General features: G+C 36.9%; 1 protein-coding gene across 2 annotated transcripts in view; it reads right to left on the bottom strand.

The window, feature by feature from the left end:
* PDSS2 (decaprenyl diphosphate synthase subunit 2) overlaps positions 1-24,513 on the bottom strand; it is a 288,128-nt gene that overhangs the window by 149,506 nt on the left and 114,109 nt on the right. For both annotated transcript variants that reach the window (XM_058566522.1, XM_058566523.1), the window contains exon 2: positions 21,582-21,716. In XM_058566522.1, the coding sequence (XP_058422505.1) occupies positions 21,582-21,716 (135 nt within the window). The remainder of the gene's footprint in view (positions 1-21,581; positions 21,717-24,513) is intronic.

Raw genomic sequence — 24,513 nt, 5'->3', positions numbered from 1 at the left:
GTTATGGTTTATTACACAGTGCTCATTAGATATACAGTGGCAGCATTAGCAATTTTTCCTTCATTTGCGTCTCATTTAAGGATCTGCCCCCACAAACACAGTCAAATTAGTACACAAGGTTAAAACCATTATGCCCAGAAAAAAATTAAGTTGCATTTTATTTTACAGTAATGGTGGATCAAAGGTCCTTGGAATCTATTATTTGAGAAACCATTATCTAACACAGAATATTAACAAAAGGGAGAAGAAAAGCGATGCCCTGCCAGCACAACTTTGACAGGAACAAAGACAGACTGTTTGAAATAAGCAAACACCACATTACTTAATTAAATATCTCTAAAAAAACTATTTTAAAAATAACAGTAAGGTTGTGACCTCAACTGACAAAAGTCACAAAATTAAAGTTAATGATGAAGTGCCAACCTATACTTTGAAATGCCTCGTTTACATCAACTTATTTTTAAACATTTGTTACACTGCCTTTGTGCACAATTTGGTTATAAGTTCACTTATTGCCCTAAATACTTATTTTCTTAAAAAGATAACCTAGTTTCTCATCTTTGCGGCAAACTCACATTTACTGATATTTAATAAACTGGAATTTTGGATATAATTATTATAACTAGAAAGATCTGGTCAAGAAGGCAGATCTTGGAGTAAGTTATAAAAATTAAAACAGATAGACAAAATAATAGCTACTTAATGGCTTTTGTCAAGTAATCAGATAACTGATTAACACAGCATCTGAATTACTGACAGGGTAAACAGTTGTAGCAAAGAGATCTTTTGAAGAGATTTCTAAAGTCCTGATCGCTTGTTAATAAAACGTGACAATTCACTATAGTTAAGACAATATTTCAAATATACTTTCCCCATACTTTATTATTAACAGCCTGTAAGTGTAGTGAATATTCAAGGATCCCTTGGTTTCATTTAATGAACATTTATTTATTGAATGCCTGCCACATGTCAAACCCTATGATGGGCTCTGAGAAGTCATCCAAAAAAGAAACAAGAAAAGAAAATCATAGCTCTGTCCTCAAGAAGCTCATGGCCACATCAGTGAAGGATTTCGACAAGAAACCAAATGATTTCACTCCTGGGTAATAACTGCTATCATAGAAGTAAACCAGGGTACTAAGGGAGCCCAGAGGAAGGGGACCTAACCCAAATCCTGATGGAGTAAGGGAGGGATTACCAGAGGAAATAACACCTAAAGTGGGACCTAAAGGATAATTCTACCTAGTAGAGAACCATGGGGGAGAAATACACTGAGAATGTGGAGAAGTGGAGAGCAAGGGGGCTGAAGCAGAATCGCTTACCTCAGATTACTGGGATATACCATTTTAATGGATCTCTTTTTCTTTTTTTTTTTAAATAATCTTTTTTTTTTTTTTAAGATTGGCCCTGCACTAACATCTGTTGCCAATCTTCCTCTTTTTTTTCCTCCCCAAAGCCCCAGTACATAGTTGTATATCATAGTTGTGGAGTTGTAGCTCTTCTATGTGGGACGCTGCCTCAGCATGGCTTGATGAGCGGTGAGTGGGTCTGCGCCCAGGATCCGAACCAGCAAACCCCGGGCCGCCGAAGTAGAACTCCTGAACTCAACTGCTGCATCACCGGGCCAGCCCCAGGGATCTCTTTTAAAAGCTGATCCAAATTAGAAAAAACATCTTGAAGTTGGAATGATGAACTTTATGGGGGAAAAAAAAAAAGTATCTTAAGGAAAACATTCCCTGGTCAGGTCCACATATGATCGATCAAATTTAAGAGTGAATAAATGTATTATCCATTTAATGTTAACTGTAAATCTGACTGAATAACTTGTCATGACCAAATTTTGAATTTCATTGGTTATTTTAATTGGTCTTTACCTCTGTAAATAAGTGTCCTTGTCTCTTTCCCTTTAAACTGATGGAAGTGTGAGCTATAATAATGTTAAATGTCTAATATATGTGTGTCTATTCTCAAAATACGTGTAAAAGGTAATAAACTTTTAGGGACAGAGAATAGATTGGTTTAATTCTTTTGGTATGGTACCCAGTACAGTCTAGGTGTAATCAGATACCTACAAAAGCTTTTTTTTTTTTTTTAATGGAAATGCCATTATGTCCTAGCACAACGATTATATACAGCTATGGTCTATGATATAGTGGATTCCTGAGTGGGATTCCTCTTTTTGGGAATATCGCGATATTTCTAAACTAGATCCTATATATCTATGTTGATTTAGTTTTTTACATGATGGTCATTCCCCCTTCCTAAACAGTGTTTTAATTCAGCAGTATTTGACCTTTCAAGATTTTCATTTACTGGACAAATAATAAGTATAGATTTCAAAGATTTTTAAAAACTATACATAAAACTACATCTATAACTATGTACAAATTATGTACATATAGGTTTGTTGCAGCATCATTCCTGACTCTGAATTTTCCTTGGCTCAATTTTTTTCTACCAGGAAAAGTCCCAGCTAAAGAACAACGAAAGGTATAGAGCATCATGAGATGGTCATCATAATACAACAATAAGTCGTCACATTGTTGAACTCGAGAAAAGGAAAAAGCAATGGGGCCCCATACTGGTCATTTATTGCTCTAAGTTCACTTCATTACTATGTGTAATTACGAATTTCAAGGAACAAAACAAGAGTGAGACTGCTGAAGGCAGATACAGAGAAGAGCATGGGCGGCCCACTTCACAAGGGCATCCAGAGGCCCTACTAGCGTGGCCATTTTGTCGGTGTGTCTTTTCTTCTCATCACTCTAAGGACTATAGTTTATTCATTTGCTCTCATCTCTGCCTTATCCTAGAGAGCTAAAGATGGTTTAGGTATCACTAGATGATGTTCAATAACAGATAAAAAGCACAACTAGAGATGCAGGGAAAACATGAGACAAGAATGTGATAAGAGATAAAGTATGACAAATTGAGAAAGAAAGGTACAAAACGGAGCCCCTAGAAATGAAGCGTTTTTCTGTGTGATGAACTTGCTATTTTATCTCAAAATGTAAAGATGTCTGAGTTTTAGGTTTGACGACCACACATTCTCCAAAGATAGTACATAGATTAAAACCTTGCCTGACCTCTCAGTTTTAGGGAAGAAGGGGAACTCAGTTTTGGAAGCCATCAGGGCTTTAGGGTACATCTCCAACTTCTATGGGTAAAAATAAAATCTTCTGATACAATATTTATCATTTATAACAATAACAGAGGGGGTCACATTTTACTATTTGAAAATGATCACCATTTCTATAGCAAAAATCTTTGAGCACTTATTGCTTGATGATACTGTCGAGATCAGTGGTTCCCTCTCTGGATTTCCCAGATCTCTAAGGATTCTTCACAGCAAGTGAAGAATTCTTCATAGAAGTGAGTTATTTTCCCCTTTCTAAAAGTCTAAGGAAAGCCATTCATTCAGCCTGGATAAAGGTACATCTGTTAATAAGAACATCAATTTTCTTTAGTTTTGTACTCAGTAATAAGACGTGATAGCGGTGGTTATCCTATGATCATCAGACACTTGGATTGTCAGTTACAAATGTATCTAATAAAATGGAAAATCAAGTAATCACTATTTTACATATAAAGTGTGTTTGGTAAACAGATTCTTTTTTTTACAAGAGGGTGGGAGAATAGCAAAAGAAGTCCTGGGTGGTAAAGAGGTTATCATTAGAAGGTGTACAGTGGCTAATTTCCCTCCCCTTTTCCTTGGCTATCTCCTTTCTTTCACCAAGGCGAAGAGAGCAGCCATCCACTTCAACAACACATCTAACAGGAGGCCAGAAGAGGTCACTGGAGAGCAGTGCTAGGCACCCCATCCTCCTACCCACAGGGGTGGGCTCCGGCACATCTCCGTCTCTGTTTTGGTACCCAAAAGGAAGAAGCCAAGAAAACAGAATAAACCATTATACTCAATTTTTTACTTTGACACAATCAGAGATAACTTTAAGGCTGCTGTAATGTTTAACCTAAAAAAGAAAAAAAGATTTAAAGTAGAAAACAAAGAAATTCTCCTGTGTGGTTGTAAAATATAAGTTTTTATAGCAAAAAGTTCCTTGAAGAGGACAATGACAATAAAAATGATAATGCCTCGATATTGACAGAACAAAACTATTTTCTCTGAGATAATAATCCATTATTTCTCAAAAACATTTTGAGTTGCAGGTGCAAAACAAAATTCCCATTAAAATATATTCAATATCTGATTATTTGTGTTATGAAAAAAAAAGAGTATGTGATTAATAAGAACTGATCAAGTATTATAAAGTCCCCAGTTTCAAAATTAATTCTAAAACAAATAGGAGAATGGAACAATGAAACATGTTGTTTTGAATGTTTTAAATATTTAAATATAATTTTTTCCTCTCTGTTACCTTCAGGGAAGTGTAAGCTAAATAGAAAGCTCTCCTCCCATTTAGAGCTGAAGAATTAGAAAGAAAAAGGCTATATAGACTTTTAAATACCAGTTCCTGTGTTGTTACCTGTCTCTCTTAGGAACTTCTTTCACGGAAGGCTCACCTATAAGTATAGCACCTAAAAATGAGCCTTAGCCAGTCCCTCACAGAGGAGCTACTTTCCCACCAAAATGGATGTCATGGTCTGGGGCATTTTTATTGAGTATAAACTTGCAGTAGTGTACCAGGCACAGTGAGAATGGCAACCACAAAAGACTATGTGGTACCTGACTTTAGGGGTTTTATGAATCTAACGGTGGAATAAATGGAATTAGAAAATGCTAAGGAAAGACCTAAAGTGGGTGGATATATTCAATGGATTACAGAGAGGTCCAAGTTATCTTGCCCTCTAACTGTTCCTGAGGAAGATTAACTTCCAGCCAAAGTGCTATAGACAATATAAAACAAAATTTGCATAAGGTACCTTTGAACACAATAAGTTGCCTACTAACAGCGCAAGTGTGTCAAAAAGAAAAATAGGTCTTGCAAAATTAAAGCCATGAACTGAATTAAACTCTAATAATTTAGTTTATTCCATTTAAATTCCCTGACAATTCTGATTTTTCAGCTTATTGTTTTTATTAAATTAAAATTGCTCTGGCCTATCTATAAAGAGACAAAAAAAGTAAATTCCTTGGCTATAATCACCAAGACAAAAAACAACAAATGCTGGAGAGGCTGTGGAGAAATGGGAACTCTAATTCACTGCTGGTGGGAATGCAAACTGGCGCAGCCTCTATGAAAAACAGTGTGGAGATTCCTCAAAAAATTAAAAAATAGAAATACCTTATGATCCAGCTATCCCACTACTGGGTATCTACCCAACAAACCTGAAATCCATAATCCAAAGAGGCTTATGCACCCCTACGTTCATTGCAGCATTATTCACTATAGCCAAGACATGGAAGCAACCCAAGTGTCCCTCAACTGATAAATGGATAAAGAAGATGTGGTATATATATACAATAGAATACTACTCAGCCATAAAAAAAGACAACATCGTCCCATTTGCAACAACATGGATGGACCTGGAGGGTATTATGTTAAAGCGAAATAAGTCAGAAAGAGAAAGACAACCACCACATGATTTCCCTCATAAGTGGAAGATTGACACACAGACAGAGAGAACTGTTCAGTGGTTACCAGGGGCAAGGGGGGTTGGGGGATGAGCACAAGGGGCAAAGGGATGCATTTACACGGTGACTGACAATAAAGTACAACAAAAATTTCACAATAAAGAAAAAAAACGTAAATTCCTATTTTTTAAAGTTCAGAATTGAATAATGTAAAATTAAATACAAAAATGCATTTTAAGTGCAAAGTATCCTTCCACTGTTGCCAGAAAACAACTAACAAAGGGGAGTTAAGTAATTTCACAGTCGTATTTTCTCACTCTCCTTCACTGAGAACACAGTCGTTTGCATGGCATAATAAGCTGTAAATTATAAACATTTTTACATAGCCTGCTGCAAAGAAAAGTCTGCCAGCTTTCTACTATATTGGATAGTGTTCAAGTGATTAACTACAGCTTTAGAAAGAAGGGGTGGAAACTTGTTTTGCATCTCAGTTTGTTGGTTCTCTTATGCACAGCCTCTAAAAATCTGTTACATCATTATTTGCAATGAATATATAAGTAACTATAGTAGAGTAATAGAAGCTCCATATTACTACAGGATGTAAATTACCCATGGACAGCAGCAAATCTTGTAGGTGCATAATTATCTAAGTATTTCCTTGAAACAGTATCTCCAATGAGTATGAACATAATGGTTTTCAATAGCAAAATTTGTATCACTGAGCATTTCAGGACTAATGACAAACGAAATACACTTACTTTGTTCTTTGTCCATAGGGGAAGGCCATTAGACAGAACATCTGCTTGGGGTGCAAGTCTATTTAAAAAAATGGTTCCTGTATCAAAGAAAATATACAAGTATCTGTATTCCCTACAGATAAAGAATAAATCTGTGAAAGGAAATGTGCAATAAAAGAGATATGGCCTGCAAATGTAAAAGTTTTTATTTTTAAATTGTACAGAGCACTACTACCATGATCTACATTCAACCTCAAAACAAAGGAAATTTTGTCTCCATAAACCAGCAATAACTCATGGAGTTCTTGAGTGCCCACCATAATGTTAGGGCTTTGGAGGCCCAAGAAAAAGCCTATAACCTGGTTTCTATTCACTACACAATTCAGTGCTACCAAACATAAAGATTTGTGCTCAGTGCTGAGGATGTCAAGATGAGTAAGAAAGTATATGTAGGGCACACTAGTCCAGAGGCTGTCTACGGTAATGGAAAGAGCATGGATTCTACGGTCAAATGGGGTTTGAATCCTAACTCTGCCATTTACTTACACTACAAACTTGACCAAGTCATTAAATTTCTCTAAGCCTTTTTCTCAAGAAAAGCAATTTTTTTGTTAACCAATGTTGTAAGGATTAAATGAGTTAATATATATAAGGCACATGTAACAATACCAGATATATAGAAAACTAGATATAGTTATATCTATAGTTATAACTATAGTTAGCTATAGTATTAATTATTATTTTCCTATATTTATCACAGTCAGCTTTGCACATAGCAGGTTCTCAACAAATGTTTGCTGAATGAATGAATGAGTCAGTCAATGAGTGAATGAACAAATCTAGTAGAGGGATAAGACAGGTATGCAAATTACTACAAGATAGACAAGAAGTGCCTCAAAGGTACAAAATGTAATAAAAGGCTCAGAGGTGGGAGAGGTAGTGGGTTAAAAGATGATTAAAACACAGGCCCTGACCTCTAGAAGGTACTGTCTAGTGGGAAAACACACACATAAATCAATCAGTACAAAACAATGTGTTAAGTGTTCTAAAAATTCACAGAACATTCCCTCTAGGTTCTGGCTCTAATTGAGCCATAGCTTTTCCTGGGGTACTGAAATCCCTGTATTTTTGTGAATGGATATACTTAATCTCCAACAAGGCACAAACTGAGGAGTTGAGAGGTGGGACCAGTGCTCATTATTTCCTCACCATCTTAAGAAACAACTGTTCCTTTGAAGCCAGCTCTACTTTCTGCCATCATTCCTCTTCTCTGTCACTCCACATTCATCAGAGTCTTTGGAATCTCACTCAGTTCTGTTGTTCTCCTGGTTGACTTCAACCATGTGAACTGCCCACCCTGTAGTTTCTCAACCTGTAGTCACGTGTCTCTTAACGATGGGGATACGTTCGGAGAAATGCGTCACATGGAATTTCGTCATTGTGTGAACATCACAGAGTGTACTTACGCAAACCTAGATGGTATAGTCTGCTACACAACTAGGCTATCTGGTGCTAATCTTATGGGACCATCATCATATATGTGGTCCGCCGTTGACTGAAAAATCATCTGGTGCATGACTATACTCAATTCAACTTCTACTGTATTCTGTCAACCCTACTTGCAGGCACAACTGGAACTTACCACTCAGAACTGCTCTCCTTCTGAAATCTTCAATTCAAATATCTACTTTCTGTCTACAACCTCCTAACCTCTCAGCTCTCTCACTGCATCACTACTTCTACCCCTATAATATGAATCATCATGATCTCTGTCCTTGATCACTATTTTCTCCCTAATTTTGGACTCCCTCAGCTTCACTTCCTTCCTGATGGAGCCTAAACAATTTTATTAGGTCAATCATTCTTTCACACATACCCTTTTCTTGGTGGGCAAAGAAAAACTATGATCATGCTTTAATCTTCTTTACTTCTACTCTAGGGCTGCTAGGAAATGCCTGTCGCTGTGTTAAAGAATTTGTATTTAATCCTGTAGGAAATGGGACACCACGAAGAATTAAGGATATTTCACTCCACTTAAAAACTTGAAAACAAATGGGACTACATGAGACTAAAGAGCTTCCACAATGCCAAGGAAACCAGGAACAAAACAAAAAGACAATCCACCAACTGGGGGAAAATATTTGCAAATCATATCTCCCATAAGGGGTTTATCTCCAAAATACGTACAGAACTCATACAACTCAACAACAAAAAAACAATCCAATCAAAAAATGGGCAGAGGATATGAACAGACATTTTTCCAAAGAAGATGTACAGATGGCCAACAGGCACAGGAAAAGATGTTCAACGTCACTAATTATTAGGGAAATGCAAATCAAAACTACAATGAGATATCACCTTATACCTGTTAGAACGGCTATAATTACCAAGACAAAAAATAACAAATGCTGGAGAGGATGTGGAGAAAAGCGAACCCTCATACACTGCTGGTAGGAATGCAAACTACTGGTGCAGCCACTATGGAAAACAGTATGGAGATTTCTCAAAAAATTAAAAATAGAAATACCATATGACCCAGCTATCCCACTACTGGATATTTATCCAAAGAACTTGAAATCAACAATTCAAAGAGACTTATGCACCCCTATGTTCACTGCAGCATTATTCACAATAGCTAAGACATGGAAGCAACGCAAGTGTCCCTCGACTGATGAATGGATAAAGAAGATGTGGTATATATATACAATGTGGTATATACATACAATATACAGCCATAAAAAAAAAGACAAAAATCATCTCATTTGCAACCACATGGATGGACCTTGAGGGTATTATATTAAGCAAAATAAGCCAGGCAGATAAAGACAAACACCGCGTGATTTTACTCATGTGTGGAAAATAAGCAAACACACTGACAAAGAGAACAGATTAGTGGTTACGAGCGGGAAAGACGGTTGGGCATGAGCATAAGGGGTAAAGGGGCACATATATATGGAGACTGACAAATAATAACGTATACCTGAAATCACACAACGTTATAAACTATTATGACCTCAATAACATAATTAAAAAAAAACTTTGAGCAGAAGAGAAGGGAACGGGGGAATCTTAATAATAGAAAACGGAGACTCAAGATGCCAGTAATTACAGAGAGGAATGATGACAAGGTCAGCGATAACCAACCAGGGAATCTGCTCTCTTTGCCTCTATTACCACCACCAGCCAGCTACACAGCCCAAGAGCGAGAAGAAGAGCATAGTGAGGAAGGAGTTCCTCAGGCACTAAGCCACCTGTAGATGCCAGTTCTTACCTAGCATCTTACGTGAGAAGTGTTAAGGACCATCTGTCTTTAGTTAAACAAAAGGCTGCCAGTGGCCATGGGTAGACTGTGGACCCAATAGTGAATATGGTTATAGCTCTAGAAGTTAAGTTCCAGAAACAGAGTTCTAGAAACCAAATTGTATCAATAATGTCAGAAAGCTACTAGATGCATAAATTGTTTCCTGACCTTGTCACTTGAGGTCAAAGACTGTTTCTTATTAACATTTGCATTTTCCTCATTGCTCAGCCCTGTGCCTTGCAGAGAGGAGGTGGTCAGGATGTGCTATATTGGACCACAGGCTACTCCAATCTAGCTGGATATGTGCCATGTTAAGCTCCCTGACTTGAAGCCCATTATTATCCCCATCTTATAGATGAGTAATCACACCAAGTGATTAAGTGACTTGCTTAAGGTCAAATAACTAATCAGTTACAGATCTAAGACAAGAACCCAGATCTCTGGCCCTTTACCCATGTCTCTATTACACCATACTGTTTACCACCGGGGGTGCCTTGAGTTTGGGTTCAAAGGATCAGCATTAAGTCAAGAAGCTATTAAGCAAACTCTGCCATTAAACATTTTAAGTGACTGTAAATATTCTACCACACAGAACTTACATTTTACTATGATGAATGTCAAGAATTAAGCACAGTTTAAAACGCAGAATTAGACACTGGACAATGCCTTTGACCGTGGCTTCTTATTACTCAACATATAGCCCTTCTTTAAGAAAAAGATTTAAACTTTTTCACCATTAACAAAACAATTTATGCAGCTTGTTTTTTGCTGTGATGTAGTCAGGCAGGCTAATCTATATCAAGATATTTATATATGATAAACTAACTCTTAGCTGAGTAGATTAGTAGCTGAGCCCACCTACTTTTTGTGGTTAATTATACTTATTTTGTGAGAGGCTGTTCTTATTTTGTGTTTTTCCAACAGCTCTGGTGAAGTAATGACTTCTGATGTACAGTACATTGAACATAAAGAGCCTTCCCCTTTCTTGCTCAACATATAATTGCTGCATTTGTGCATGCTGTGTAAGTTGAAAATAACAATAAAAAGTTAATGAAGAAAATAAGTACTGGTTGTAATGAATTAGTAATATTGCTGGATTTGTATCTGGAGTTTATTTTTATTCTTGTAAGTGGAATACAATCAATAGGAATATGTAATCAAACTGCACATGCTTTCATCTCAGGAGAAATCTCTGAAAAGGAACTGAGATATCTTTAGGAAATTATCTTCAAAAGCCTACTCTAAATTCAATTATTCAGCATAATCATTTTAAATCATTGTCAATAAGTACTCCTCATGTTCAAGGTTCTTGTAGTATAAAAAGATACATTTCTTATATAGGTTTTTATTGCTTTATAAGTATACGAAATATGACTTAATTTTTGAGTTAATTTTAATTATACAAAATAATATGAATAGATTCTCTTTATTAAAAAAACTGAAATATTACAAATAAAGTCTCCTTTTACTATTCCCCTATACCTGTACCCAAATCTTTCCCCCTACCCACTTCCTCCAACCACTGGAGGTTATTATCAGGTGGGTCAAGTTTCTTCCAGCTTCTTTTCTGTGCATTTACATGTCATCTTTAAAAATAATAATAACCATAACTTTTTAAATGCTATATATTTCAATATTAATTATTTCACCTTAATATAATTGAGCTCTAAATAAATATGATCATATATGATCATATTGATATAAATAAATATGATCAATAAATATGATCAACATGTTCCTACTTAAGCCTCATTTTTTAAGATGTTTTTTGATTTGGTCAATCCCCAAGAGAAATGTGGTTTGTTAATTTTGTTTAAGTGCTAGACAAATTCTAATGTGTGGTGTGAAGGTGACGACTGATAGTCACAGCCTATTGTTACTATAATTACAAGTCATCAGAAGCTAATTAGTACTACGTTAAAATGATAAAATATGAACCACAATATTTGCAGCTGAGACCAAGTCTAACTCCCTAAATTAAAAGATTTAAAAAAAACCCAAAAACCTGTTTCTTTCACAGCTTTTTATATTCTCCACTTCTTTCCTTAAATTAAGATTTTATTCAGGCCTTCAAGTATCCTACCACCACTTCTAACAGTACACCAAGCCTGACCAATTGCTACTTAGAGAAGAAATTAATGTTAAAATCAGTAATTTGATTTTAAGATGTTTTCTAGATTTACCTTATAGTTATGTTTACAATGCTTTTTTGTGATTAGTTCTCAAAGCCCAACAATTACCTTAGCATATATATCATTAATTTAATCTTAATCAATGGAATAATACACTGAGTTGAATGAAGAACTAGCAGTTACCAAGAAATTGACAGTGTCCATTTTAACACGGATAGTAAACCTAAGACAGTTAATCTCAAGATATCACTTTGCTTCACTCCTGCTTTACTAAAAAAAAACAACTATAGTTTATGCATTTTCATAGGATATTTGATCCTGTCAAAGAGAACAAAAGATAAAAGTTCAAGTCAGCTCAGAGATTCTTAAGGCCCTCATTTCAATAGCAGGATAGACTTACCTTCATTCAACAAAAGTTTTTACCAGTTTTTAAGAAGTACATAAGTGCATAAAACACATATACAGTTCAAAATAATTCAGCCCCACTGAAGAGGACATAAATGAACAGTTAAAGTCTCTCATCCCACGTCCCCCTACCAATTGTCCCTCCCCAGAGGTGACGACTAATAACAGCTCTGTGTCTCCGTCGAAGCATTTTCCATGCATATAAAAATCCACTGCCCACCACTCAAGCCCCAATAGGATCAAACTATAATATGTTTCTTTAATATATATACTATAATATCTTGCTTTTTTTACATGTTCCTTGAGATCTTTCCAGATCGGCACATACAGATCTCGGTAATTCTTTTTTTTTTTTTTTTTTTTTTTTGTGAGGAAGATCAGCCCTGAGCTAACAGCCATGCTAATCCTCCTCTTTTTGCTGAGGAAGACCGGCTCTGAGCTAACATCTATTGCCAATCCTCCGCCTTTTTTTTTCCCTCAAAGCCCCAGTAGATAGTTGTATGTCATAGTTGCACATCCTTCTAGTTGCTGTATGTGGGACGCGGCCTCAGCGTGGCCGGAGAAGCGGTGCGTTGGTGCACGCCTGGGATCCGAACCCGGGCTGCCAGCAGCGGAGCACGCGCACTTAACCGCTAAGCCACGGGGCTGGCCCTCTGGTTAATTCTTTTAAACGATGGACACTTTGGTTGTTTCCTTTTTTGTTGTTATTTTTGTAAAGTATGCTACAAAGAGCATTCTTATACATACATCTTTGAGATGTTAATATGTATGTTAATATGTCAATACACAATTTGACTAAATCAAAGGATAGTTGAATTAAAATAAAATTTATAGTTACTACCAAATTGCCCTCTAAGCAACTAAACCAATTAATGTCCATATTCACAAAGCATTCAAGTGCCTACTTCCTCACACACAAACATTGGGTACCAAATTTTTTAATCTTTGCTAATCTGACAGGAGAACACTATGATTTTTGTTCTAATTTGCCCTTTATGAGGAGGTCCAGGTTTTTTTCCCTTTTGTTTACTAACCATCTATGATTCTTCACTGAACAGTCTGTTCATGTCTTTTGTCCACGTTTGTATTGTATTATCTTCTTCTTCCTGATTTATAAGATCTTCAACTGATCTGTTTATGAAAACTTGGCCCTTTGTCATGTTTTATTATTTAAATTATTATTATTATTGTTCAGCCACGATCAAATAGTCATTGACTGCCATCTATGTGCCAGGAATATGCTGAATGCTGGGGTAATATGGAAAAAATGGATCATCTGAACTATGTTTAGTAGAGCAAAAAGCACACAGTCTTCTCTTAGCAGCATTACAAAAAAATACAGAAAATGATCAGTCCATAATTTTATTATTATTCATCAGCTTACCTGCCACCCAGAAGTCAAAGACGCAATAAAATAGAAGTACTTGTTTTACAAACAGAATTGTCATGCTTTAAAATTTGTCAGTACCCATATGTGTCTTGGGCAAGAGACCACCCAAAAGGCAGGAATACCAAGAATCACTTTAATTTTGACTCACTCAATGCCTTTTCATTCTTGCATGTTCTACCTATCACTCAATGTGTCTCTAGTAAGCAGATCAGAGACAGAGCAAGGTGGGCAAGAAGGTAGTAACACGTCTATAAATGAACACATGTCCCAGGACACTGCAGATCTTTAATTAAATTTAGTGGTTATGCCTCAAAATGGCAGGTGCACCTTGTGGCTCCGGATGGTCAGGCTGCTCTGCTACAATTCTGATGGCAGTGGGAACACTATCACTGCACTGGTCCCCCAGCAGCAGCTCATTCTCCTCCCTCTGCTGCTTACACAAAATGGAGTTGAGGGCCACACAAACTCAGAAGAGTCTAAAATCGATCAGTAAAACTTCAAGCCATATAGACAGCAGAATGGAAGCTGCAGATAACAGAGGTGAGTCAATACAATGTAGTGAAGAGGAATACATTGAAATATGAAGGAAAAAACAAACTTTTGACGGGATTTTAAAAATTTCATTAGGTATTCTGTAATACTTTATGTTGTGTCATTTTTTGTGATATTCCACTAAAACTTCTTTTCCTTCTTTAAATGTCACATTATATATTGCTTTACAAAATAACTAAGTTAAAAAATTAAGACTGTTCCATGAGCAGCGCTTTGGAGTCTGATTACAGCTCACATCCTGAATTAGAGGCTGGAAAAGACATAACAGGATATAGTCACTGAAGTCACAGGCCATATCAAACTACCCTGAAAGGCACACACTGTAAAATGTGTGATTCAAATGTTTGTTTTGGTCTAGAACACTTATGTTATACTGAAGATTCCGTCATCCAGACAAAGATTTAAATGAATAAATACTATGTCCAAGGCACTGGTGAGATATAATGACGTACAAAGCCAAGTGCCTACCCTGGAGGAGTGAGAAATCTAATAGAGGACATAAAGCAGCATGATAGGTCTGGAATAACAATGAGAGACAACACTTGTTAAGCACATTCTATGTACAAAGCACTGTTCTAAGTGTTTTATTCATATTACTTTCTTCACTCCACCCAACAAACCCATGAGGCACAAAGAGATTACCTAACTTATCTGGGGTCACACAGCTAAGAAGTGATGGAACAAGGATTTGAACTAAGGTAATTTATAACCAATATGATATATTGCTTCCCCTACTTGATCACTTAATGTAGGATCTCAGAAAGTCATTTTACCTTTCTGAGTCTCGGTTTTCTCACTGGTGAAATTGTTATTTCCGCCTCACAGAGTTCCCATTAGGGTTTAAAGTCAGACACCTTGAAATAGAATACCACTTACCAAACTGTTGTGCAGCATTCCACAAGATGTACTGGTGACAGGGGTTAAAAGGTTCTGTAGTCAAAAAACTGGGAAACATCTCTTCTTAAAGATTCATGATGCATGTCATATACACATAACAACTCTGGAGATCTCTGAAATGAAGAAGTCTTTTTAACTCTGTTTAACCTGGCATGCCCAAACTTACTTGACCACATGACCTTTTGCCCCACTGAACACCTAGCTACATCTTCAGCGCTGGAACACAAATTGGGAAACGTTGATAGAAAAAAGGCATGAAATCAGAGGACCTAATGGGTCTGGGTCTGGCTCAACCTATTTCTAACCTTTTGCTTTGGGTAAAAACTCCATAACTCTCCAAGTCTCTGTTTTCCCTCTCAGCTCTCGCCTAGACTACTTTAGTAACTCCTTGGCTGATTCTCTCTACGTCTTAGACCTCAACCCTCTGGCTTATCTCCTAAGCTAATTACATTACAGATACATTAATGCGACTTTTTTGCTCAAAGACCTTTACAATAGCTATGAATGAGAGCACACACTTACAGAATGCTTACTATGCTATGCATTACTCTATTCACTCACTTAATTCTTGAAACCATCCTCTGAAGTACATGCTGAGGCACAGCTAGTAAGTGATGTGGTCTGTTTCCAGATTCCAAGTCTACTCTGCTGCCTCTTGGATGGCTCCCTACTGTTTCTCAGGATGCAGCCCTAATTCTTTAGGCCCTTCACAATCTGACTTCAACCTTTCTTTCCTATGCCATCTTCTCATCAGTATTCCATAATATACTAGGCTGCGAGGGCTGTGAGGGAAGAACCTGTTCCAGGTCTCTCTCCTTGTCTTATAGATGGCCATCTTCATGTTCACAGGGTGTTCTCCCTGTATATGTGTATCTGTGTCCAAATTTCCCCTTTTTTATGAGAACACCAGTTATACTGAATGAGGGCCCATTCTAATGACCTCATTTATTTTTATTTTTTTTTATTTTTTTTTATTTATTTATTCCCCCCAAAGCCCCAGTAGATAGTTGTATGTCATAGCTGCACATCCTTCTAGTTGCTGTATGTGGGACTCGGCCTCAGGATGGACGGAGAAGTGGTGCCTCGATGGGTGCCCGGGATCCGAACCCGGGCCACCAGCATCGGAGCGCACGCACTTAACCACCAAGCCACGGGGCCGGCCCTAATGACCTCATTTTAATTTGAGTATCTCTGTAAAGGCCCTATCTCCAAATAAGATCACATTGTGAGATATTAGGGGTTAAGATGTCAACATATGAATTTTGGCGGGACACAATTCAACCCGTAACACCTAGGTATATAATGAAACTAATCTCTGTTCTGTAAATCCATACATTCATATAACAATTATGCCCTGAGGGCCTATTACAGTGTCAGCACTGTTCTGGGCCTGCCATGGACTTCCATACCCCATGGCTTTGGTCAGCCAGTTCCTTACTTCCTTTGCCTAGGATACAACCACCTTTTACCAAGCCCCTTGCCTACCTGCTTTCCTCCAACCGACGACCTCCTAGCGACCTTCAAAACTCACTTATAAGTTCCCTGTTTTGTAAAGCTCAAATGGTCCCTGTTTCTGAAATTTTCTCCTTTCCTCCACCCAACATATTTCAATCCTCCACAGAATTCTGTTATACTCAACCTACAGTATCTATAGCATTGCATTACAATTGTTTGTAAACTTGTACGTTCCCTGGCTCGATGCTAAGAAGGTTGCTGAGGGTAAATATTATGCACTATTCAGCTTGTATCTCCTGTACCAAGCACAGTGCCTGGAACACAGTAAATGCCTAATAAGTATTTATTTAATGAGTGATCAAAGCAGGACTTGAGGGTGTTCAATTTAACAAGACCTAACAGGAAAAATCTGAAGGAGGAACATCTAGAGACAGGGAGACCAGATAGACAGCTATTGCTAAAGTCAAGACAAGAAGTAACAAAGGCCTGAAATAGGAGAACGGCAAGTGGATTCAAAGAAAAAGAGACTTGGAGAAACTTGTGAGTTGGTGGTTTGTTGGGTATGGAAAGTAAAAGAGTGAGAGTAATCAAAGATTACCAAATTCCCTAGGGTAACCAGGTGACAGAAACAGTAAAAGTATATTAACTAAAATAATGCTTGCTATTGTTAACAGATAAACCCTAAAGTTTAAGTGGTTTAACAAATAGATTTTTTCCTCTCATACATGAAGTCTATAGGATGTTCCTGAAGGGCAGGTGGCTCTCCTCTAAGAGTGATTCAGGGATGTAGGCACCTTTCATCTTGAATACGTCACTTCCAAGGTTACCTGCTTAAGGAGTATTGCAAGTGTAGATTTTTATGGTCAGGAAACAGTAAATATCACTTCTGCTCATACTCTATTGGCTAGATCTCAGTCATATGGCCTAGCCAACTGCAAGGGAGGCAGGAAATATAGCCTAGCTGGATGGATACTTGGAAAGAAAAGAAAAAGTGTTTGGCAAACTTGTTTCAGTCTCTTCTAACATAATTAACAAGGGGTATTGGGAAATTTCAGGGAATGAAGGTAGAGTGAAAATACGTGGTCTGTTTATAACTGTTACATGAGAAATAATTGAGTCAATTGGTAACACAATTGAGAAAGCTGAACCATTAGTCAAAAAAATTCATCTGAATTTCTGTAATTTAATAATCGTGTTACATTAGAGAAGTCTATACTTTTTAATTCTATGCATTATATATTGCAATGATCTATCTTTTGTACATAAAATAAAAATATCCTATCATTAATAGAACAGGAAGTTGTGAACTTATTTTCTCAGTTATGGTTGGGGTATTTGTAAATTTAGCAATCATTTTTTTGCCTGATCACCTTTGCAAACAATTTTTTAAAAGTCAGGGTTTTATGTGGTGGAATACACCTAAAGCCCATGGTCTGGTTGGCAAAATGCTATGGTAGATGTTTATAGTGCATTTTTATAAATGTGAGTCTCTTACCTGTTTTCAAAATGTATTTATTACATTTTAGCCTAAATTCTGCCTCTCTTGGCCATTATGCGATAAGTTCACTAGACACATCTACAAGCTATACCTATCAGTTATATCCTTAGGCCAAACAAAAGAGGTCATCTAACTCACTTTTGGTCCCTTAGGTAATTTACTCAGGTCCCATTATCTGACATCAGAACCAAGTTTGTGAGAGAAAAACACCATGTAAACTCCAGTAGTTTGGAGGTGAATTTAAAAGCTCCCAAATCAGAACTTTCTTCAAATGTTAAATAATTCACTGTAGCATTATAGATACAAGCCTCCAGCAAAAGTTGTACTTGAACAATTAAGGAAGCAGGAGCCAAACAAATGACTTCAGAGATAGAGAAACAAATTAATGGTTTCTTATAGTACTATGCCAAATTACATTTTCACATTAACAAGTGTGTAAAACACCCAAGCATCACAATGACTTACTAGATCAAGTCTGATTACAGAAAATAGCCTGGAACCACACACCAGGATTATTCCCTAAATGTAATTGTGAATTCTATACACTTGGGTATGAAACCCATTTATGTTATTTGGAAAATTTTTATATTCATAACGTACCACCTACTCTTTTGCAAAGTTCTTTTACAACTGCTCATATTACAACAACCATATACCAAATGCACTATGTTCCTGTGAAGGATCAGAAGGTGATGAACTGTTTCTTAGAGGCTAGATAAGAAATTCAAAACATTAGGCCACATCACAGTGTGCTGTGTACATACAAATAACAGCACCTGCAGTGTAGAAAGGGTACACAGCTTAGAGTAAAACTAGGATTTAAATCTCAACTCTATCACTTTCTACCCAGAGGATTTTAGACAAGTCTTGATCCCAGTATTAGTTTCTTTTTCTGTAAAATGAGGACGATTCATTTATGCAATAAATATTTATTGAACACCTATCATGTGTCAAACAGTACTTTCTGAGGGTTATTTTAGGCTTAGAGATAATAAAACATAGCTGGTGTTGATTAGAGGTATGTACCGTTATCCAAATGCAAGAGCAGATGACTGACCAATAAAACAGGGTTAAAATCAGCTGACTGAAAATCAGCCAAGTTCCCAAAAGGAAACAGAGACATGGGGTACAGGCTGATGTGAGGTCTGTTTCCCTTCCAGGGACTATCAGGTTATTGGTATTCATTGTAGATCTTTACGTTATTTTTTCTAGTTATTTCAACTAAACTCAGCCAAAAGCTTTCTACAAAATTTATAAGGTAAAGTTTTTTTTTTTTTTTGGTGAGGAAGATCAGCCCTGAGCTAACATCCATGCCAATCCTCTACTTTTTGCTGAGGAAGACTGGCCCTGAGCTAACATTATTGCCAATCCTCCTCCTTTTTTTTTTTTTCCCCCTTTTTCTCCACAAAGCCCCAGTAGATAGTTGTATGTCATAGTCGCACATCCTTCTAGTTGCTGTATGGGGGACGCCACCTCAGCATAGCCTGACAAGCGGTGCGTCAGTGCGTGCCCGGGATCCAAACCCGGGCCGCCAGTAGCAGAGCGCCAGCACTTAACCGCTAAGCCACGGGGGGCCGGCCCCTAAGGTAAAGTTTTGAGCTCTAATTCAAACAGGTTGGGGGAAAGATGTAGAAGTATTAAAGATCTGCCAAGTTGTTTTCCATTCAGAAGCTTTTCAAGACATACTTACAAGAAGATCTTTCTTGGTATACTTACTTAATGGCTAGTATAGTCTACAAGTGAAATAAATTCTTTGAATCAGACTAAAAATGTGAATGGAATCAAGAAAAAAACACATGACATCTGGAAGGAAGAGAACTATACTTAGAGCCTCAATTTTTCTCATTTGCCAATTGTGTCACCTTGAAAAAAACTCAAGATTTTTGAATCTCAGTTTTCTCAAGAGTAAAATAAGTATAACAACAATTTTTACCTATGGCATTATTGTAAGGCTCAAATGGGTTAACTGTCATTAAAATGATCAGTAACCTACAAAGCACTAAACAAATATAAATTACTTCAAAGTGAGTAGGAACTGAAAACGATCCCAAGATAACTCTTCCAACGAAGACACTTGTATGGATAAATGGTAAAAGGTCTGCAAAATTATCCTGGTTGGAGGAGGGGTCATTGGTAGCCATGACAGTAATAATCTTTGCTTGCTTGTTAATAAGGAAGGAACACTGTGGACTTCACAGCTGGCAAGCAACAGTCATCTCTACATACTACAGAAGAAGAAAACATTTATGGTTAAGACCTCTAGGGATAAAAAAAAAATCTAAGATATGGATTGATTTTTAAAGTAAATCAATAAGACATATTAGCCATAAGTCAAAGCTCCCAGAAATGTTTCTTTTTGTGAGCAAAATTTCTTTGTCAACCATGATTTTAGGGTAGTTTTAATTTCATGTGCCAAAGTCTACCTGCAGATTTCTACTTCTATGCAGGCTTTTAACACAGTGCCAAGTACACTGCTAAAATTAAATAAAGTTATTGCTGATACATTGTTACTAAAAAATATGCAGTGACTTTTTTAAAAAGAAAACTGAAAATTTTGTTTTATATGCAGCAAAAAATGACTAATATATGCTCATAAATCTATTTTTTAATCTAAATGTGGGATGTAAAAATTTCTTATTACAGTAACTTCAGTAAAAATCTCTTCACCACAAAAATACTCAAAATAAAATAAATGACACAGCAATGAAGTAGACTACTTCTCGTAGTTACATCATTATTTTACAACTAGGTATACCATTTTGAGTAGGTTTAAAAATCATCAATCCGGGGCCGGCCCCATGGCTTAAGCACATGTGCTCCGCTACTGGCAGCCCAGGTTCGGATCCCGGGCGTGCACCGATGCACTGCTTCTCTTGCCATGCTGAGGTGGCATCCCAGGATGTGCAACTACAACATACAACTATCTACTGGGGCTTTGGGGAGAAAAACAGAAAAAAACGGAAAAAAAAGGAGGAGGATTGGCAACAGATGTTAGCTCAGGGCCGGTCTTCCTCAGCAAAACGAGGAGGATTGGCATGGATGTTAGCTCAGGGCTGATCTTCCTCACACACACACAAAAAAATCATCAATACTATGGCTGGCCCGGTGGCGCATCGGTTAAGTGTGCACGCTCCGCTTCAGGGGCCCAGGGTTCACCGGTTCGGATCCCGGGCGCGCACTGTGGCACCGCTTGTCAAGCCATGCTGTGGCAGTGTCCCATATAAAGTAGAGGAAGAAGGGCATGGATGTTAGCCCAGGGCCAGTCTTCCTCAGCAAAAAGAGGAGGATTGGCAGATGTTAGCTCAGGGCTGATCTTCCTCACACACACAAAAAAAATCATCAATCCTAGACTAAGGGACGTAGAGAGCTCTACAGAGATACAATGATACCATGATGGGGGAGGATGGTTCATGATGATAGAACATTGTAAATGCCCAAGGTAGAAATGAAAGTATTTGACACAAATATATGGGGAGATTTACCAGAGTTATGCATGGAGCAGCCAAGACTATGAGATTTGTTAAGAACAATAAAAATCCGCTTTTTTAACCTTACGAAATATTTTAATCTATCTTTGAATCAGGGAACGACAAAGAAATAAACAATGATTTCCACTGCCCACTGTTCAGTAAAAGAAAATGCAATTTGGAGAGCAATGTCAAAAGACTAATTTCTTCTTACCATGAATAGATCCCACTGACCATGTCATAGTTTTGACATGAAGCATTCACGCTGCTGGGCCCAGCTGCTTTAGAAATAAGTAGCACCACCAAGCCTCTCAACTGGAGGTTATGCCGGCTGTCGTGCACAAGCCCCCTGCCAACAAGGAAAGAAAGAAGAGGATTAATATACCCTCACAGGCTCAGTCAGATCAAGCTAAAAAACTGCTGTAAGTATACCCATACTTCCAAAATCAGACAATGGGACTTGTTGAAAAGAAATAGGATTAGGGGAAGAAAGTTAATAGGAGGAAGCAATGAGTTCAGGAAATTAGAGAAACCTATGACTGGTTTTAAAAGTGACAATCTCAAAGTGTCAGGCTTAATGATCTGGCTTCCTCCACTTCCTGGATTTTCTCACTGTCTATATCCTACCTTACAATCTTAACTGTTTGCTCTGATAATAAGAGGAACTCATAGTTTAAACTGCTCCGTGGAGTTGATAGCAACTGAAATACAAATTGTATAGCTTGGATGAAGTGATATTATTTGGTGATGATTGTGGTAAGTGGGAGTGGTAAAAAATGATTTCTGTCTTTACAGGTAGAGAAGAAGTTCAGAGAATGAAAGGATTAAACCAAATCCAAATGACACAAAAATTTATTTAATAAGTAAAATGGAAATGAATGCCATCAGCAAAAATCTTGCCATTTCCTATTATTTATGCAAAGAATTATCATTCTAGACAACAATAAGGCTTTAATTTAGTATGTTATTTTTTTTGCTGTGAGGATTGACTTTTTATAATTTCTACTATAACTAAGGTCAGGAATACATTTTTTTTTTTTTTAAAGTATTACAAATGGCTGTCATACAAGAATTAAATGGCTTTGTTAAAAAAGAAAGAAAGAAAACTATGGGCAATATATTATAATAAATTAATATTTAGAACAATGCTCATGAGCACTAATAGATTACATTATAGCATCCATAAATAATATACAAATACAGTTCTTGAACGTGGTGGAAAACATTAAAAATTTGTATTATAATACTTCATTGAATTATTGACTTCCTTGGTGAATTTCAAATAAAGAATCAATTTAAATTAATTAACATAGCCAAAATTCATGAGTTAGTCCATTACTTAAGAAAAATCTTCACCCCTCATGCCTTCAAACAGAAATTTTAAAAAGGGCCCCTTCTTACCCTTTCATTAGTTTCAAGAAAGGTAGATCTTCAGGCTCTCTGCAAAGTAATAGTTATAGCTCTTTCTCTATTTATATTTTTTCCTCAATCTAGTAAGTGATCTTCAGCAAGTTAGAGGGGTTAGTGATTTTTAAAAACAAGTTCTAATTTCCTAGGAAATGGAAGCTTATTTAAAGTAATTAAACTATATCACAATAGAAACAAATAATCATCAGAAATGTTTAAAGCTCTTTATTATCATGTAACAATCTACTTAAATTCTATAGACTTGAATTGCAGGGAGGCTGGGAAGCACCTTATTTTGGAAAAAGAAAATGTAAAATGGGAGCTCTTTCCGAATTTTTTGCTTTGAATTACAAATTTTAACTTATGCTACTAGATTCTTATTTATGTGTTACCTAAGGTGAATCTTTTATTCTTCCCTTGTTGTACAATAATATTAAAGAGAATTCTGAGAACTGGCTCTTAACTCTAGAAAGGGAAAAGAGGAAGGTGAGGCTGTGTGTGTGTGTGTGTGTCTGTGTGTGTGTGTATTTTGCGGGGTGGGCCTGGTTAGGGATGAAGGACATGATGACACCGTCAGAACTCTAAGAGATGAACCTTGAAACAAGTGTGATCAAGTCAGGCTGATGAAATAGCTCTGGCAACAGTTCTGACAACACCTTCCTCATACTTCACAGAGCTGGGACCTTTCACAGGAGACACACACACAAACATAATAATAATAATATTATAATAATAACAACAGCAGCAACAAACACTTACAGTGCCTTACATATGCTAGGAACTATTCTAAGCATTTTACTATATGTTAATTAAATTAATTCACAACAACTCTAAGAAGAAGGTACCACAATTACCCTGATTTTACAGATGAGGAAAATGAGGCACAAAGAGAGATCAAGCAACTTGGCCAAGGTACCAGAGCTGGTAGGTGTTAGAGCCTTGAGAGAGTCAGGATTTGAACTCATGCCAATTGGCTCGAGAGTCTACAATACACTCTTAACCATGATGCTCTAGTGACTCTGCATCTGTTTCATCTTAGGTACAAAACTATTTGCTAAATCAGATTAGAAGAGTGCCACTTTAGAACCAGGTCTGAAAAATCCTTTTGCCATTCACTAGCTGAATGACTCAGAGACTGTCACCTCATCTATAAAATGGGGTTAACAACACCTACTTCCCATAGTCATTGTAATGGAAGAGACAACATGAGTAAAGTATATAATGCTGTGGAAGCACATGGTAGGTGATCAGGTGATCAGAAAATTACATTCTCTTTCCTTATTACTTTTTTGCCATCTATTTTTTTCTCAACTCTTAGATTTTCTCTTTCTTCTACTCTTTTTCTCCTTCTATCTCTCAGTCTCCCCTACTCTATCAGCATGTATAATCTCCTATAAATATTATTTCCTTTTAAGATATTCTATGCTCATGGACTGGAAGAATTAACATAGTTAAAATGTCCATACTTCCTAAAGCAATCTATAGATTCAATGCAATCCCTACCAAAGTTCCAACGACATTTTTCACAGAAAGAACAAAGAATCCTAAAATTTATATGGAACAACCAAAGACCCTGAATAGCCACAGGAATCCCAAGAAAAAAGAACAAAGCTGGAGGTATCACACTCCCTGATTTCAAAATATACTACAAACCTATAGTAATCAAAACAGCATGGTACTGGCACAAAAACAGACACAGAGATCAAGGGAATAGCATCAAGAGCCCAGAAATAAACCCT

The sequence above is a fragment of the Diceros bicornis genome, chromosome 23 (genome assembly GCF_020826845.1).
Source record: "Diceros bicornis minor isolate mBicDic1 chromosome 23, mDicBic1.mat.cur, whole genome shotgun sequence".
NCBI lineage: Eukaryota > Metazoa > Chordata > Mammalia > Perissodactyla > Rhinocerotidae > Diceros > Diceros bicornis.
This window is presented reverse-complemented; position numbering and strand designations above follow the sequence as displayed.